This window comes from Chlamydotis macqueenii, chromosome 1, assembly GCF_036417535.1.
Source record: "Chlamydotis macqueenii isolate bChlMac1 chromosome 1, bChlMac1.mat, whole genome shotgun sequence".
NCBI lineage: Eukaryota > Metazoa > Chordata > Aves > Otidiformes > Otididae > Chlamydotis > Chlamydotis macqueenii.
Genome location: NC_141556.1, coordinates 203,711,831 through 203,727,905, shown reverse-complemented (window position 1 = coordinate 203,727,905; position 16,075 = coordinate 203,711,831). Strand labels below are relative to the sequence as shown.

Here is a 16,075-nt window from a genome sequence, read left to right as displayed (position 1 = left end):
AGTTGAAGCTTGCTCTGCTACGCCTGCCCCTCACAACAGACCATGCAACAAGACTGCGAACAAAAGGCTGACGCACATGTGAAATAATGCATTAGAAGAAATGGAAATTTCCTGCGGCCAAATGGAACTAACTTGTGTGTGTAACACAGCACTTCCCAGAGGGAACAGCAGGGAGGCATCCTGCAATGCAGGTCAGCGGGAGGAACAGGTGTACGAACAGGGGCTGTGTTTGCTGTTGCGTTCCACGCAGAAACAAGCAGGCCCGAGACAGGGAGAACTGAAGCTCCACAAAGGGTCAGTAAGGATACACGCACCGAACTGCAAAGACATGCGGAAGCAATGGAGGAGAGCAGGAGGCCTCACAAACCACCCTCCTCTTCCCAGGCTGCCCCAGTTGCAACATCCTGACCTCACCAGCTGCAGGTCAGGATGTCTGCTTGTAGGAGCAATCCAAGGACAGCATGATGAGAGTGACTTTGATGATGGTAAAGCCCCTCTCTCTGCTTGGATATGGTACGGCTTCGTATATAGTAGCATCCTTCTTTTCCATTTCACCTGTTTTAATCCGTGAGGAGCCTAATTTTTTCAGTGAACTGTGTGACCATGGCTGACATTTGCCATGTGACACATTTTGTGTCACAGCAAATACAAAAAACCTTCCAGGTCCGACATGCCCAAGGAAAAACCTCCCAACCATAAGGGATCTCTCTTGAACTGCGTCTCTGCCATGCCCGCTCTGAAGTGAGGAACTCAGCTCTGTACGTCACAGATGAACCAGGAGCAGTATATTTGCTTTCCTAGGAAGTTAAAATAGAGCACCTGCACGTCTTGCTGCAGGTTTGGTTACAGGGTCAGCCTGAGCAGAGGCAACAGGGATCTGTCTGCACCCGCCACGCTAGAGACTGACATTAGCAGCTCAAGTCCCTTACACTTCTGAAGGCACAGCGGGCTACAGAGGATGGCTTGGGTGTCTGTTCCTGCCCATGGCAAATGTGAGGCAGCTCAGGGTAAGGGAAACTTCTCAAAAGCTCACATTTATTAGAGCAGCACGTAGGTGAGCAGCACCCACTAACGAGCTAATCAGATGCAAGCCAACATCACGACCTTCCCTCTGCCCTTGGGCATTCAGGCTCTTTGCTAAACAGACTCCCAGGAAACTTGTTGCCAGAGTCAAAACATCATCAAAATATGCAGAAGAGTAGAAGCCCAGGACGGAGAGTCTGTGCAGGTCAGCTTGGAAATTATTCCTGTGGCCAGACACTGTGCCGTGCCTTGGTATGCTGGCTTTGTGGACACGTGTGCCACCCAGCAATTTACCTGTCTTGTCATTTGCCAGACACAGTCGATGAACTGCAGGAAGACAGGAGAGCGATCTGCGTCTGCGTGATTCTTATCTCCATGGCCAACTCTCTGCAACAGACCAGGACAAAGAACATGAGTCGCACAGGACTTCAGGGGAAAACTGCACAGGACTTCAGTCACCCCAGCCTTTACCAACAGCTTTAAGAAGGTTCAAATGAGTCCTGATTTTGCTTTGTCTGTATCAGTGGGTAAAGGAGTAAAGGACAGCTACTTTCTTTGTCTTTGAAGTGAAATTTCTTTACGGGGATATTTTCATGCTAAATTAAAACAAGAGTTGTTTGAGTAGAGGCTCCAGATGCTATGCTGGCACTGATTTCAGTTAATAGCTAAAGTTCAGAAGGAAAAAAAATGAGAATGCTTTTTGCTTCAGCTGCAGCTGTCGTCCTGGCTACTTCAGTAGTACAGTGAGCTAGATCTAAACACTACCTACAGGCACGACATGTGGCGATAACCGTCACACAACACCTCGCAGCTTCCAAGCGCTGTACAAACACTAACCCAGCCCATCTCCTGCCACCTCAAGAGAGGCAGTGATGAACGTGTCCCCAGAAGCAGGCCTCCAACCCTGACCGTGCTGTGTGGCCAAGACATGTGAGGCCTCATTCCTTAGAACCAGGAGAGCACGCCATGGTTACGTATCACCCAGGAGCCCTAAGTACCGTACAAAGACAGAACAAGAACATATAACAGAGATCCCTACCTCTTCTGTTCTCCCCTCACCAAAGGAAATCAATATCATTATCTTCTTTGTAGACAGGGAAGACAGAATACCCATTGTTCAAACACCAGGTAACAGTTTTGCTGTAGCAGAACCTCCGTTGCTTAGTGCCTCGGTTTCCTCGGAGCATTTGACCATGCAACCTACCACTGTATGTGCTGTAAACAGACCTTGTTCTAGCTCTTCCCAGAATTAAATGACCACAAGAGAACAGCTACGATCAAAACAATAGGAACAAAGACTGAAAGGACACTGCTGAAAGGCTCTCTCAATTCCCATCAGGGCAAACCCTAGCAAACTGCTCTGTCACAAGTCCACAAAGCTGCCTCTCTGCCGACTCTAGGGACACAACCACGAGCAGTTTGGTCCAGTCTCAAGCTGCTGCTCTTTTACCTAAACAAGTAAAAGCCTCCCCCAAAATAAAATGTGCCTGAAGAAAACGTGAGGTCAAGGCCATAATAAAATTCCCCAGCCTCTTCAATACCAAGGCATTTGTTAGGTTATAGCTTCCAAGCAGTTTCAGAAAATGGACTGAACTGGGAAGAGTTACAAAAAATACCCCAGTTGTCTCTGCCAATTCCTGACAGAAACACCTATCCTGAACCCAAAGCACACTGTTAATTTAAACCTAAGCAGGGGAACATAACACGTCAGTCAGGAGACTGAAAAGATTTAATACCACCTGTTCCTCGTATCTAACCACTACTATCTCCAAGAATGTTGAGAGATGACTGGAATTACAGGCAAAAAACAACAGCAGCAGCATTCACCTTTCTTCTGCGAGTTCAGCTGGGAGACTTCTCACAGGAAAGGCTAAACTCCTCTGAAATCCTTCAAGGTGGACAATAACTTTCTGTTCAGTGCCTTCCAAGGGCTAGTGACTCACCAGCTGAAATCTGTGGCCGAAGCTCAGCCACTCCTTCTCCACTAGCACTTCAAAGCCCCTGATAGTTCGGTAGTAGCCATCTAACATGAGCAGAGAGAGAGAGGTGAGCTGGGCTGTCCGGTCCCAGCCGTCACTGCAGTGTACAACCACAGACGTCTTTCCTGACTCCACCTTGTCAGCAATCCGAAGGGCTCCAGCGAGAATGAGCTAGGACAAGGAAAAAAAAAAAAATCACAAAATCTCTTTGGAACAGAAACTATAAATGAAAAATGGCTAGTGACAACACAGGACAAACCAAGGGCTCTGTCTGCCTCAAGGAGAATGGCAAATCAGTTCCAACTACTTTATAACTAGGACAGCAAATTGGTGAACACATTTTTTTCTTCCAACAAGATGACAACACCCCTAAACTGTAGTGTAGGCACAACTGTAGAGGAGCCCTTGCACCAAGCTCTGTCCTTTGACGGGTCAGGATTTAAATGGAGGATCATTCTGTATCTGAACTCAAATACAAATGACCATTGCCTTGCAACTGCCCCAGGTGCAGATTTCCCCCTGTCTGTATTAGCAGGTCAACAATGTAAGCTGGGCATTTTTAGGAGAGAAAAAGCTTAATCTGAAGGGACTCCTGTGCTCTGACCAGGGCTTTCACATTTACACATTATCCAAGAACACACTTCACTTCCAAAACATGACCTTTCAGTATTTCAACCCCCCTCTCTTGTCCCTCTTCCAACCTCCTCAAAATTCCCCATTCCATGAAACCATGGTTTCAGTTGTTTTTAAACTGAAAATGAATTGTAAGTCTTTAAATTTCTCATGAATTGAAAATCTAGTACTGGAATTAGCTCTGGATACATTTCCCAGGGAACAGACTGGTATGGACTTGTCGCTACTCAGCCACATCCAGTGGATGAGGACATGCATACCTTGATATGCTCTAGCCAGTGAGTTGACTCTAAATTAGACAGCCAGTGAGTCTCCTCAATATTGGGATACACAATTTCTTTCAGTTTTCTCAGCGACTCTCTCATAACATGAATATTGTGAATGTCCAGGAACACTAATTCTGCATTCTGATAGGCATCCTCACTCTCATAGCCCCCTCCTTTAGCCTGAAGAACAAAATCCACACAAAAATAATTAAGTAAAAACATATTTTATATTTTATCCCTAGCATTTGTCCTGAGCAAATATCAGCTGACAAAATAACACAGTGATTGTGCTATCTAAAGCTGGCAGAAAATATTGGATTTATCTTACAATTGGGAAAAAAGACATACATACATACACTCTTTGTGTCTCTTTCCTGCAACGGTAATGAATGCTATAATTTTTACCAAAGAATAGCACATTACAAGCCTTCTTTTTCTCTGTAATTATCATTTATCCCCTTCAAGCTGCTAGCTCATTAGATTCACTATTCTGTCATTTACAAATTTACCATACTATTATAGAGAAGTATATCCCACACACTAATTGCCTTTCCTAAGTAGTGGGAAAGACAGATTAAAAAAAAAGAAAAAACACCCCAGCTTTAGTGCAACAAAGCAGTTCTACCATTAAACCAGGGCTTAGAGGGATGGCATGAGACACAACAGCCAGAAGAACACAGCAACATTCCCAGACATTGAAGATCCTCAGCTTATATTTTGAAATTAAAGCTCATGATGCCTGATTTTTGGAAGTGCTGAGTAACTCCTGCTCCCATCAAGGTTAACAGGGACAGAGTTCTGGTGCTGTTAGAGGAAGCAGTCTTTCAACAATGTGAAGTGAAAAATGGCGATACACAAGATCCAGGGTGCTAGAGTTTGACATCAGTACTACTTTGATATATTTCCCCTTCCAATCTCACTTCCCATTGTAGATAAATCCAAACGGACCTTCAGTAGTCACTCTGGTATCTTACAGATACCACTGCAGATGTAACAGTTTGTCTAGAGAATCAAATGATTGCATATGATTCCCTGCACAGTGGAAAACCCTTTGTGAACGTCAGGAAAAATTTGAAATGGTGGTAGGAAATGTGCTCTAAATTATTACATTCCCAGCTTTAGATAGAGGAAAAAGCACCTGACCTTATTGGCTACAGCATTCACACTAGGTCTTGCATCAAATATGAATATTTTATGAGACTGAGCATTAGAATCCATGATGGCTTGAAGGTACTTCTCATCTTCCTTGCTTCGCTTGCCGCTCACTCCCACCATTGGCTGGCTACAGCGAGTGATCGTTGCTTGACTTTCTGGGTGAATCCATGACAACACCTTTGGAAACAAATGAGAGAGAAATGAAGGAACAATGGGATTCATTACACTAGTGAAGTGTTTTACCTGTAATGGCTTGCTCTGGGACGTACATGTATTAGCTGGTTCCAGAAGGCTGGATTCTATTAAATCACGAATGAAGGAAAGAAAAAACCCTTCTGTCCTTACTCATTCACTCTGGTGGCGTTCCCAAAGTTTGAACAAACAAGAGGTGACTGAATAGGTTTAAGTCTGACTTTTAAATATGATGCAGACTGTTTTCTCACTGTTGTGTGAGTCACAAACACACTTGCTCGCTCTGCAGTCACTGGGATATGTCTTACTCTACGTTACACCACGTAAAAGTTAAGCACTTTAGGAACAGATTTAATTTTCTATAGACTCGAGAAGTAAAACAGTACATTTTCAGTTACTGCTGAAATAATAATCATAATTATATGTTCTGTCTTTATTTCATTTAATAAACATCTTCATCAGGAGTATCACTAAGTATTTCTCTGTCCTGGAAGTCAGAGTAGGCCAGACAATTGTAAACAACCAAACAGGGCTGCTCTGCATTTCCCAGGAACTGAACAGAGATTCTCCTTGGGATGTGCTGTTATCTTATCTTCTCATTTTGGTTTAGTCTACATCTCTTTCACAACAGTAGTTCCAGCAGACAATGTTGCTTTCTAACTCCTCAAACATGTCACTGTCACTTTTATTATCCACTGACCATTTATTTGCTCCCTGGAATCCACTCAGCCTGATCTTGGTATTATTTATGGCCCAAAGGTACGTAACAACACTACATCAAAGTGGTTTCTTTTGTCACACTCACTGGTATGCGTCCTCTTGATCTGAATGATGCTACTCTCTTTAATTCTTCATCAGGAATGTTTACGGGCACAGCTAGAACAGCAGGGTATGTATCACACAGCTCATAGCGCTCATTAATCTTGGTCAACCTCCAGCTTTCATTGGGAATTCCCTAAAGAGGAAACAACAGCAGGTTAGCAAATGAGTTACTCTAAGACCTCAGCACAGTCCAATCCCTAGATTTGAAATTCAAGGCAATTTTTGTTAATGAAGGACATTTAGGGCTGGAGCCTGGAACTGCATTATGTTGGTAACCTGCATTTCGTGGCTCTTCCCACAGAGGTGTATATTTTGCTCAGGTCACTGAAGAACAGGAAAACTAGAAGACTGCAGGTGGGCTCACTTATGGCAAAGGAACTGTGGAGGCTACAGATGTGGCAACACAGGTGATCCCACCGAGAGCATCTTTAAGAGACCTCCTGGTCTCATCATGGTGCTTACAGAAGAGCCAGGAGCAGGACAGAATTGGAGACCAACAGTCCTCACTCCTCTCTCACCACTTAGCCGAAATGTGGTGAGTGGAAACCAGGGATGGAAAGTGGAGCTACTAGACAGGATGGAGGAGAATAAAGAAGGAATAGGCAGCAGAACACCCCCAAAAAATCAATCTGTTTTGGGCCTTGATCAGTGTTTGCTGCACAGCTGTGCAGTCTCCTAAAACCACCAGAAACCTAATAATGGTGTATCTCTGGCTGCGTGACTGCGTGTGATCTGGACAGCAATGTGCAACTCCCCTGTTCCTCTCACACTAAGCTCTCTGGTTGTACTAGTCTGACTTGGGCTGGGAGAGCAGGGAATCTACACACACACCCCACAACGTTCAGTGCGCTCTGATGGGGATGCAGCTCTACAGCTGCTCTACAGCTTCCCAGCCAACAACCTCCAGGTAGCACCGGAAGCACAATGGGGATGGGTCCTGACAACCTGCAGACGTAGTTTGGCTGAGGCTGGGAGTTAACGGTCTGGTTCCTGCTGCGTGCCTGCAAGGCGAGATTTAAACAGACGTGTGCTGCAGCAGGGGTGAGCGCTGGCCCAAAACATCTCTGTGGGGAGGACAGATCTACTGCAGTGAACATGGCCAGACTGTTAAGCAGAGAGTCTGATTTAGAGGAACATCAACTCTTAAAACAATACTGTTCTGTTCTAATAAACAGTACTTCATTTTAAGGAGGGTGGTGGGACACTGATTATCATCGCGGCTCCCATTGGAAAGAAATGACCAATCTAACACAAGTCAGACGAGCTGTGGTAATTATGGCTGACCCACACAGACTGCAGCCAGTCCTCCGTCAGAGCGATGAGTCATGCTGTCAGAACAGGTCATGGTTACAGACCTGAGGAGAGGACAGACCTTCTGTCTAATACCGGTCACACCCTGCTTGTGAACTACCCCTGGTCCTGCGGCCCTCCCTGGGAAGGAAATGTTGCTACAAGGAAGCAGCAGAGCTGCCAGGATCATGAGTACCCCAAAACTCTAAAGGAATGCTATTTTTGACACTGCCTGAAGCCAAAGAAGTGGCAGAAACAGGCATCAAACAGTGTATATACATAGTTCAAGCTTACTGATGGGTAAAACGTGCTCAGAGGTCTACCTGCTGTACACAGCAAGGATGGGATCTCCTGGGTCCCCCAGCTCTGCTGTCAATCAGGGAATAGCAGAACTCCTGCTCTTAGATGTCCATCAGCTGTGATCAAACTGGTTACTATCTGGAAATGAACTAAGGCAAATGACTACATTGTTCTCAGTCCTGTCCTAGTAAGCACACCAGTGCACTGCAACGGATCCATCAGCAATGCTTGGAAATTTCACCTCCCCCAAATCTGAATTAAAACTATGCTGCTGGCATACTCTTGGCAAGAAAAATGGGAGCTGACGAGCAGTTACATGGAAGAAAAGCTCCTTTCCTTCTACCCTGCAACTCTGGCAGTGCTCACTGAGAAGATCAAGCAGTCACTGGCACTGTAAAGCACCCTCTTCACAGCACTGGGCAGAGCGGCTTCAGCACCCACTGCTCAATCCAGAACCGACACCTCCAAAGCTCTAAGTCCTTCATCTGCTACTCTGACAAATTTGAACGAAATCTTTACTTGCAACAGCCCCGACCAGGAAAATCCATGGCAATCTCTCAAAGAAAGAAGAGATGCTGTGTGTCAGCATTCAAATTTCCTTTGAATCACAAGGAATGTCTGCTTTCCCCTGGCACAGGAGCCTTGAGCCACAGCACTACCCAGAGAGGGCTCTGGATTCAGATCACGACTCGAAGCAAGGAGAAATAAGCAAAGCAGGCTAGAGCTGAATTTCCATCTTCCCAGGACATTTGCCATGATGCAGTATAGGTTTGTGCATTTATTCATACTCCTTCAGATCTGCACTTTCTCCAACTGTAATCAATAGAAAAAGCTGGACATGATATAAAGCATATTGCTATTTCCTCATATAAGATGCATTTCACTGCTTCCTGGAAAGTTGTAAGCACCCAAAAGCTTACTATCAAACCAACCCAAGCTGTTACAGATGTAAGTCAAGAAGCCCCTGCAGGCTCAGGACCAGCTCAGGAGCTGCCTGCCTGTGCACCTGCGGAAGGAACCCAGGCTGTGCTCTGAACTGTGCCCAGGTTTGGCAGCAGGCAAGCTGGCTTTACAGCCCTCCCTCCTCTCTACTCCACAAGGACCCAACAGCCTGTTAAGGTCCCAGCTCTGACGTGGCCCAGCTGCACAACCACAGCTCAGACTGCCTAGGACGCCGCAAAGTGATGTGAAAGAGCTTGTGTGAAAATCCACAGAAAGGCAAGAAATGTAAAACTGCAGACAGAGGAGGAGGACTGTTGAGATGGGGGTCACTGGTAGCTCAAGGTTTCAAGGGAAAACAACGCCATGACATGGCATAAAATCCCAAAGGAAAAATTGCAAGTCTAGTAGGCAGTCACTGGGTGAGGGCCAACAGCTGGGTCATCTGTGTAGTGGTCACGTTCCTGGTGGAAGATGGCAACAACAGCCGAACTGAGGGAGGAGCAGACAGTGATCCTTCTCCTCTCACTAGTCTTGCCTGGCCAGGAAAGTCTCTTCAGACACCTTCTCTGAGGTGGTGAGTACTAATGTTCAGCCTAGTAGCTAGTTAAGGCCCTGCCATCTTTTTACTCACTGGTCCTGTGTTAGCCAGTACACAACTGCTTTACACTTTCGACCTGTGTATACCCTGCTGGCAGAGTGTCTCCATGCACGGCTAAAGCTGCTCAAACACACTCCCTCAAAAGAGCGACAGTAACAGCCTGGTACTTGCGATGAAGGTTCCCCAGTGCTGAGGAACACTGCTTACAACTGTATAATCCAACCACAGAGACGCAGACTTCGTGTCATCTCCACACACAAACCAGTCTTGGTGTCCCATTGGACAGTCATTCATGTCTTACTTTAATGACCTGTGGTCAGTTATCGCTTGACCTACTCATGTTGTAGAAGATGGAGTTTCTTCATTTGCAGGGAAAAACTGTGGAAGTCACACCAGCATGGCACTGCAACCAGCATCTTGCAAAGCATATGTTTGAGCTTAAGCACATGCGGATCTTTCACCGACAGGAAAATATAATTTCCTTGCTGGAATTACACAGTCACATCTCTCTTCTGGAGACAGTAGACTGATTGTGAGCCTAGCCATGCAGGTACACCCTGAGCTGCAGTGGGCAAGGCAAGGAGGGTCCTGAGTTATACATCAGCAGCACCTCTCTCAAACTTGTTTTGAGCCACAAGACACCAAGAGGCTGCGCACATGAGCTCAGGTGCATCCCTACACCGACACAGGATACAGCTGCCAGAGCCAAGCTGGTCCCTCTGCCGTGTACTCAGCTCAGATTGTCTCCACTCGCAAGACAGCTGTGATCCATTCTGCAGTAGAGATATATGCAGCATAAGCAGGATCTCAGTTAAACTATGGGACATTTACCAATTTAATTTTAATTTTCCTCAAAGTTACATCCAACATTCATACACAGGATGCTGTTCTCATGCTCTACCTTTCCCACTCTGGTTGTATACTAATGCTGGGCACTTCTTTTGTCCTCAAAACAGGTCAGCTCCTTTTCTGAATTATTTTCTGTATGTTTTCTCTGAAAGCAGCAACCACAGCCCTACGCTGTGGCTCCCTGGTACGTATGACCAGTGGATTGGATTAGATGAGCATGACTTCTGTAGGGAAACATCACACATTTCCAGCTTCACAACCCTTTGTAATATTTTCCAAATGCTCCCCACCTTATTAAGGAAAATGAAAGCTTTAAGTTACTCCAAAGGCATCTCAAGGCCTTTTGGTTTCAACTGAGTCTTATTCACTTTGCAATTCTGTTTTATACTCTGCCAGCCCGCGTGTAATAAAAATCAGGGAGCAATTTCAGTTTTAAATTTCATTTGCCACATGTGATTCCATTTACCAACTAAATCTCAAACCTCTCTGAGTTTCTTTTGTTCTCTACAGGTTGTTTATTACTCCCCATAGTTTTACACAATCACAGATTTTTAATAAATTACATATTTCCATCTTACTCAAGAATGCTAGCAGAGAAGTCAAGGATTTATGGAATATCTTTCCTAATTGCTACAATCTCCATCACATCAACACAGTTATATTAATCTGAAAAAAATGTATAATAAATAAATCATACCACATGCAAACTCGCCATGTACACCAGTGTAGACATAAATCCTACCACGGATCCTACTTTAAAAGGCAGTTGGCTTTTATTTTTGCTCTGCTCCCCTCTCTCTGCGTCCCTGCTCCCACGGGGAAATGACTGACCTGGCCTAAGACACTCCAAGTTAATGCCTGGCCATACTGCTGGGCGGTTTGTGCCCTATGCCAGCTCTTCTCTAACAGTTTTTAAACCAGTTCCAAAAGATCCTACAGATAGCACGTATGTCCTGCTTTTCTATTTCTGATCACAATTCATACAGTCAGAGACAGGGAATCCCACTATCTGATTCGATGATGCTAGTTTTGTTTTACTGTTAACGAATCCCTGCTGCCATTTCAGGACATAATCCTGATTTACTGTAGTACTTGTTATTGCCGGTTGGATTAAGAAAAAAGGCTAAGACATTCACACAGATAAATTGAACATTCACAGTTATAAATGCTGAAATTAAATAAACAGACTGAAATACCTAAAAGTTTTGGAGGGGACAAAGCTTCACACTGCAGGACCTAAATCAGCTCTAATGAAAGGGATGAAATTCTCCTCCCGGCCAGATCACAACATAAACATCTCCTGCAGTACGGTTTGCCTCTTCTTCAGCAGCTGGTGCTGGTCACTTTTGGAGATAAGCTACTGGAACAGATGGATTGCGTGATCTGGAACAGAATGACTGTGGCCCATCATGGGTAAAATTCAGATAGGTCACGGCCGCAAAAAATCCTGGTTTGGATTCATTTTTGCAGTTACCAATGTAAGCAAATGACCGGGGGCTTCAGCACAGGACATCAGTTTGGTTTCTTGACATAAAAGCAGTCAGGCTGTTTTTCCTGTCTGCTCAAAAATTATAAAAAAAAGCAGGGCATAACAGAAGTACATGCTGCAGCAATGTCTCAGTTGTGACATGCCTTACACACAACAGGGCTACCTCGTAGGACCAGAAATAACAAAACCACTGCCCAGAGTCCCATTTTCTTTACAGGAAGGCCATGAAGAGCTGCACATCCCATGCACGTAAATCTATATGTCCTTTCACTGTGTAACCAAGCTCTTGCCAAATTTAAGGTACAGCCAATTACAATATAAACTAATATGGACAGAAAAGCTTCTAAAACCAGACGTGCCGGGATTAAGAAATTGGAATAATTTTCCTTTAAATTCTCAAGGGTCACTCTTCCTTCTTTCTAGGTATTGTAAGAATGTCTTTTGTACTTCATCTGTTCTAACTGAAGCTTGGCTAAGTGAATGCTGTGCTCTTCAATGGAGATTATTTTGATAGCACAGGTACTCTTTAGGCTTTACTCCAAAGTTCTCAGTTCTGTAAAGAAGCATCTTTCCCATACAGCGGGCTGCAGATCCATCTTTATAAACAGATCTTTTCTTAAAATAACTCCCAAGAAAGAGGTAAACTCTAAACAAAGCAATAAGTGCTGCGTTATCTGGTCTTATTAGTCAAAGTTGACCTTAGCTACAGTGTGTGTTGTTGATTACAAAGGACTAGAGTTTGTCTCTGCTAGGATTTTAGATTGTGGTATCTCACTGCAAACACACTCTTTTTTGCAATGAAGTTGGTGGAGGTAAGATATATCTCACTTTCCATTAGTATTATAGAAGCCAGCGATCTATCTCAGGCAGCTATTTTAGGAGGGAACAAATCACTCCCAATAGTGAAGCTCTCTCTTCCCATCTGTTAATGATAGGCTGAGATAACCAATTTAGAAGGCTTTTAGAAGACTAAAGCTAGGAAAATGAATCCCTTCCTCAGGTTTTGGTCATCATTCCTTAGATGAACATCTAGGCTAGGACAGATATCTTGTTTTGTTTTGCTTCATGGGCAAGACTCAAATAAATCTGTAAATTACATGGCTGTAAGTTTCTTAATTTTACAAAGGAAAATTGGTTTTATCCTGGCAGATCTGGAGGAGACAAAAGTTTACTGTGTCCAGGGAAAAACTGTCACCAAATTGTGCTGCTTCCTCAACTTGAGAATTTTATGATAAGAGTGATTTAATTATAAAAACAAAATTCCCACACCTTTTCCCCCTGGGAGTACCACTCAAGTTTTTACCACAGTATTTCTAACTGACAGCCTGTCACTTCATGATCATTATCACCTTTGACCAGTCTACTCTGACACACTACTTGGGTGGAACTGTCGGTTCCAAGCTAAGGTTAATCACAACACTCTCTAGGGTGATGCCTGTGCTGATTCCCCAAGAAAATGAAGGCATTCTACATTTAATTTTTTTTCTTTCCAAGGTCCTGTTTGAGATATCTTACAGAAAACTGGAAAGAATTAAAACTGACAAAAGCAAGAGCTGAGGTGTGAAACTCAACAATGGGATGTCTGTACCTGCAAAATGCATCCTCCCTTCCTCACTGCCAGCAGTGGCTGATGACTAAGCCAGAGCAATTATTTTTTTCTACCAAAGCCTAAAGTCCGCTCTCTCCAGCCTGAGTAAGCTCCATCAGTGGATGCTACTATCTCTAAAGCTGTAGTGCTGCCATCGATCACTGCAGTGTGGACAACAATGTCCTAACCCAGTCTGCACGACACTTGTCAGCAGGATTATTCCCCGTTCCATGCAACCTGTAATTCTATTGCGGCCCAGAGCCTCACTTCTGAATAGTGGAGAGGATGAGGAAGGACTTGGCACAATACTCACCTGTCTTCTGTACTCCCAAGTAGGGTCATACACCTTCCATCCATTTTCTGGGAAAACCTCTTTGTACTCAAATGCAAAAAGTGGCTGAAAAAAAAAATTACCATTAAGAGCCCACTCAGAGCCCATTTCCAAGATGTTTGATATTTCAAGTAATAACTCATGACTGGTCCTTCTTTTTTCCCACTGCACTACTTGTCTTAGGGCTTGGTGAAAAAGATTAACATGCTTGCTGCAGCAGGTAATTAGTACAACAATGCGCTTTCCTCTCTACCCCTGATCTTGCTTGTCTATTACCTGGTACTTCATGGACAAAAGGAGTTAATTATTAAAGAGAGAAAGATAAGACTACTTGGGTAAGAATGCTCTCACATATTAAGAACTAGATTCTCAACCTGTATTTTAAGCAACAATTGCAGTGTCATAACACGACAGAGCAGATGAACTGCATTCCAGATTTGGGGCAGCGCAGTCACCATTAGCTGTAAAACCCTGATGGATGTCACTGTGCTTTGAATATTTCCCCTCTGTTACGATGATGTATCAGTAAGTCATTCTCCCTGCATGAAGGAATCCAGCCCCATGGTAGCACACTTCCTGTTTTCTATACAGCCTAAACTCCTACGGAATTAATACTAAAACAGATTTAAAACCCAGCCTCTCTCCTCCTTCAACAAAATGCACCCCAAGTGAACACTGTAACAAGTAGATGGGACTGAGTAAAACAGGTTACTGCCGCTCTGTGTTTTGAAGAAAAATAGAAGAAAAACTTACCAGATTATTTGAAACTGGGAATGCATATTTCATTAGGTTCTCAAATATGGATCGTCTAGTTCTCCCTTCAGGCTTATGAGCAAATCGCAAGTTTCGAATATCCTAAGAAAATAGAGGGACATCAAATTGCAGATTTCTGAATCATTTCAAAATTCAAAGAAAATCCAAAAGCCAGCATTCAAAATAGGGTCACATCACGATGCTCTTTCTAGCACTGATTTAATATTGTACTTTGAACACCGTTGTACTGCAACTCTGGGCTTGGGTCAGCGGTTGTCTGCAGCCTTCAACAAAGCCTGCCACAACTGCAGTGGAGCAGAGGGAGTGCGCGGGTGCACCTGATCGCAGCGTCTTGCCTTCACCTGAGGCTCTCTACCTGCTGAAAGCCTACGGCAGAGCCTCACTCAAGGACCGTCAGGACTTGGTGAGACAGACCTCCTGGCTCTTACTGGGCTCTCAGGCGGAGCTGTGCCAGCAGGCAGCTGGAAGGGACTGTCTCACAGAGTACCTCCACAGAGCTTCTGCACACAGGGAGCCCGAGTCCAGCCAGTCTGGTGCAAAGCACCCAGTGCCATCTCCCTTTAAAGCTTCTGTCTCTCAGAGCACTAGAGAGGATGGCTGAAACTGGCAAGTCCTCCACTTTGCACAGCAGCAGCAGCAGTTTCCACTAACAGCAGTAACCCAAGACCCCCTTTCCACACGTATCTACAAAATCAAATTCAGAAATTAAATAACCTCTAAAATGCCAAGACTTTCCAGCCAAGCCTACAACACTTGCAGTAAACACTCTAAAAGGCACCAGCAGGAAATGAGCTATCAAGTTCAAACATATGAAGATGGTACAGCAAGTCAGAGAATGAGATAAACAGCTAAAGACACAGCTGACTCACAAGACTGAGATTAGATAATTGATCTCAGACAGAGAACACTTCAGGATGCATAAGCTGGATCTGCCCTGCACTGTTATTGCACTAAACTGTTCTGCATATCCTGGGCCAAGCAGACTGTATAGGGCTAAGATACCTATCATATTGGGGCCGTGCCCAGCGGGTGGTGGTTAATGGAGTCAAGTCCAGCTGGCAGCCTGTTACAAGTGGTGTCCCCCAGGGGTCGGTACTTGGGCCCATCTTGTTCAATATCTTTATTGATGACCTAGACGAGGGGATTGAGTGTACCCTCAGTAAGTTTGCAGATGACACCAAGTTGGGTGGCGGTGTTGATCTGCCTGAGGGTAGGGAGGCCCTTCAGAGGGATCTGGATAGGCTGGATCACTGGGCTGAGCTGAATGGCATGAGGTTCAACAAGGCCAAGTGTCGGGTCCTGCACTTTGGCCACAATAACCCCATGCAGCGCTATAGGCTCGGAGCTGAGTGGCTGGAGGACTGTGAAGAGGAAAGGGACCTGGGGGTGTTGGTTGATGCTCAGCTGAACATGAGCCGACAGTGTGCCCAGGTGGCCAAGAGGGCCAACGGCATCCTGGCCTGCATTAGAAATAGTGTGGCCAGCAGGAGCAGGGAGGTAATCATCCCCCTGTATTCGGCACTGGTGAGGCCGCACCTTGAGTATTGTGTTCAGTTTTGGGCCCCTCACTACAAGAAAGACATTGAAGCCCTGGAACGTGTCCAGAGAAGGGCAACAAAGCTGGTGAGGGGTCTGGAGCACAAGTCTTATGAGGAGCGGCTGAGAGAGTTGGGATTGTTTAGTCTGAAGAAGAGGAGGCTCAGGGGAGACCTCATTGCACTCTATAGCTGCCTGAAGGCAGGTTGTGATGAACAGGGGTTTGGCCTCTTCTTCCAGGCAACAAGCAGGACCCGAGGAAATGGCCACAAGTTGTACCAGAGGAGGTTTAGATTGGACTTGAGGAA

At 44.9% G+C, this 16,075-nt stretch overlaps 2 protein-coding genes across 4 annotated transcripts in view; one reads left to right on the top strand and one right to left on the bottom strand.

Annotated features, from left to right (window-relative positions):
* The window catches only part of CEP57 (centrosomal protein 57), a 28,793-nt gene extending 27,330 nt beyond the window's left edge, over positions 1 to 1,463 (top strand). The window contains exons 12-13 of one of the 2 annotated variants that reach the window (XR_015257504.1): positions 838 to 1,228; positions 1,337 to 1,463. The gene's annotated coding sequence lies outside the window, so the exon portion shown is untranslated. The remainder of the gene's footprint in view (positions 1 to 837; positions 1,229 to 1,336) is intronic. The other variant, XR_015257503.1, reaches the window with a different exon arrangement.
* The window catches only part of MTMR2 (myotubularin related protein 2), a 64,379-nt gene that overhangs the window by 5,192 nt on the left and 43,112 nt on the right, over positions 1 to 16,075 (bottom strand). For both annotated transcript variants that reach the window (XM_086739611.1, XM_086739612.1), the window contains 7 exons: positions 14,211 to 14,312; positions 13,440 to 13,523; positions 6,054 to 6,203; positions 5,045 to 5,233; positions 3,896 to 4,081; positions 2,967 to 3,173; positions 1,318 to 1,410 (listed from right to left, as the gene is read on the bottom strand). In XM_086739611.1, the coding sequence (XP_086595737.1) occupies positions 1,318 to 1,410; positions 2,967 to 3,173; positions 3,896 to 4,081; positions 5,045 to 5,233; positions 6,054 to 6,203; positions 13,440 to 13,523; positions 14,211 to 14,312 (1,011 nt within the window). The remainder of the gene's footprint in view (positions 1 to 1,317; positions 1,411 to 2,966; positions 3,174 to 3,895; positions 4,082 to 5,044; positions 5,234 to 6,053; positions 6,204 to 13,439; positions 13,524 to 14,210; positions 14,313 to 16,075) is intronic.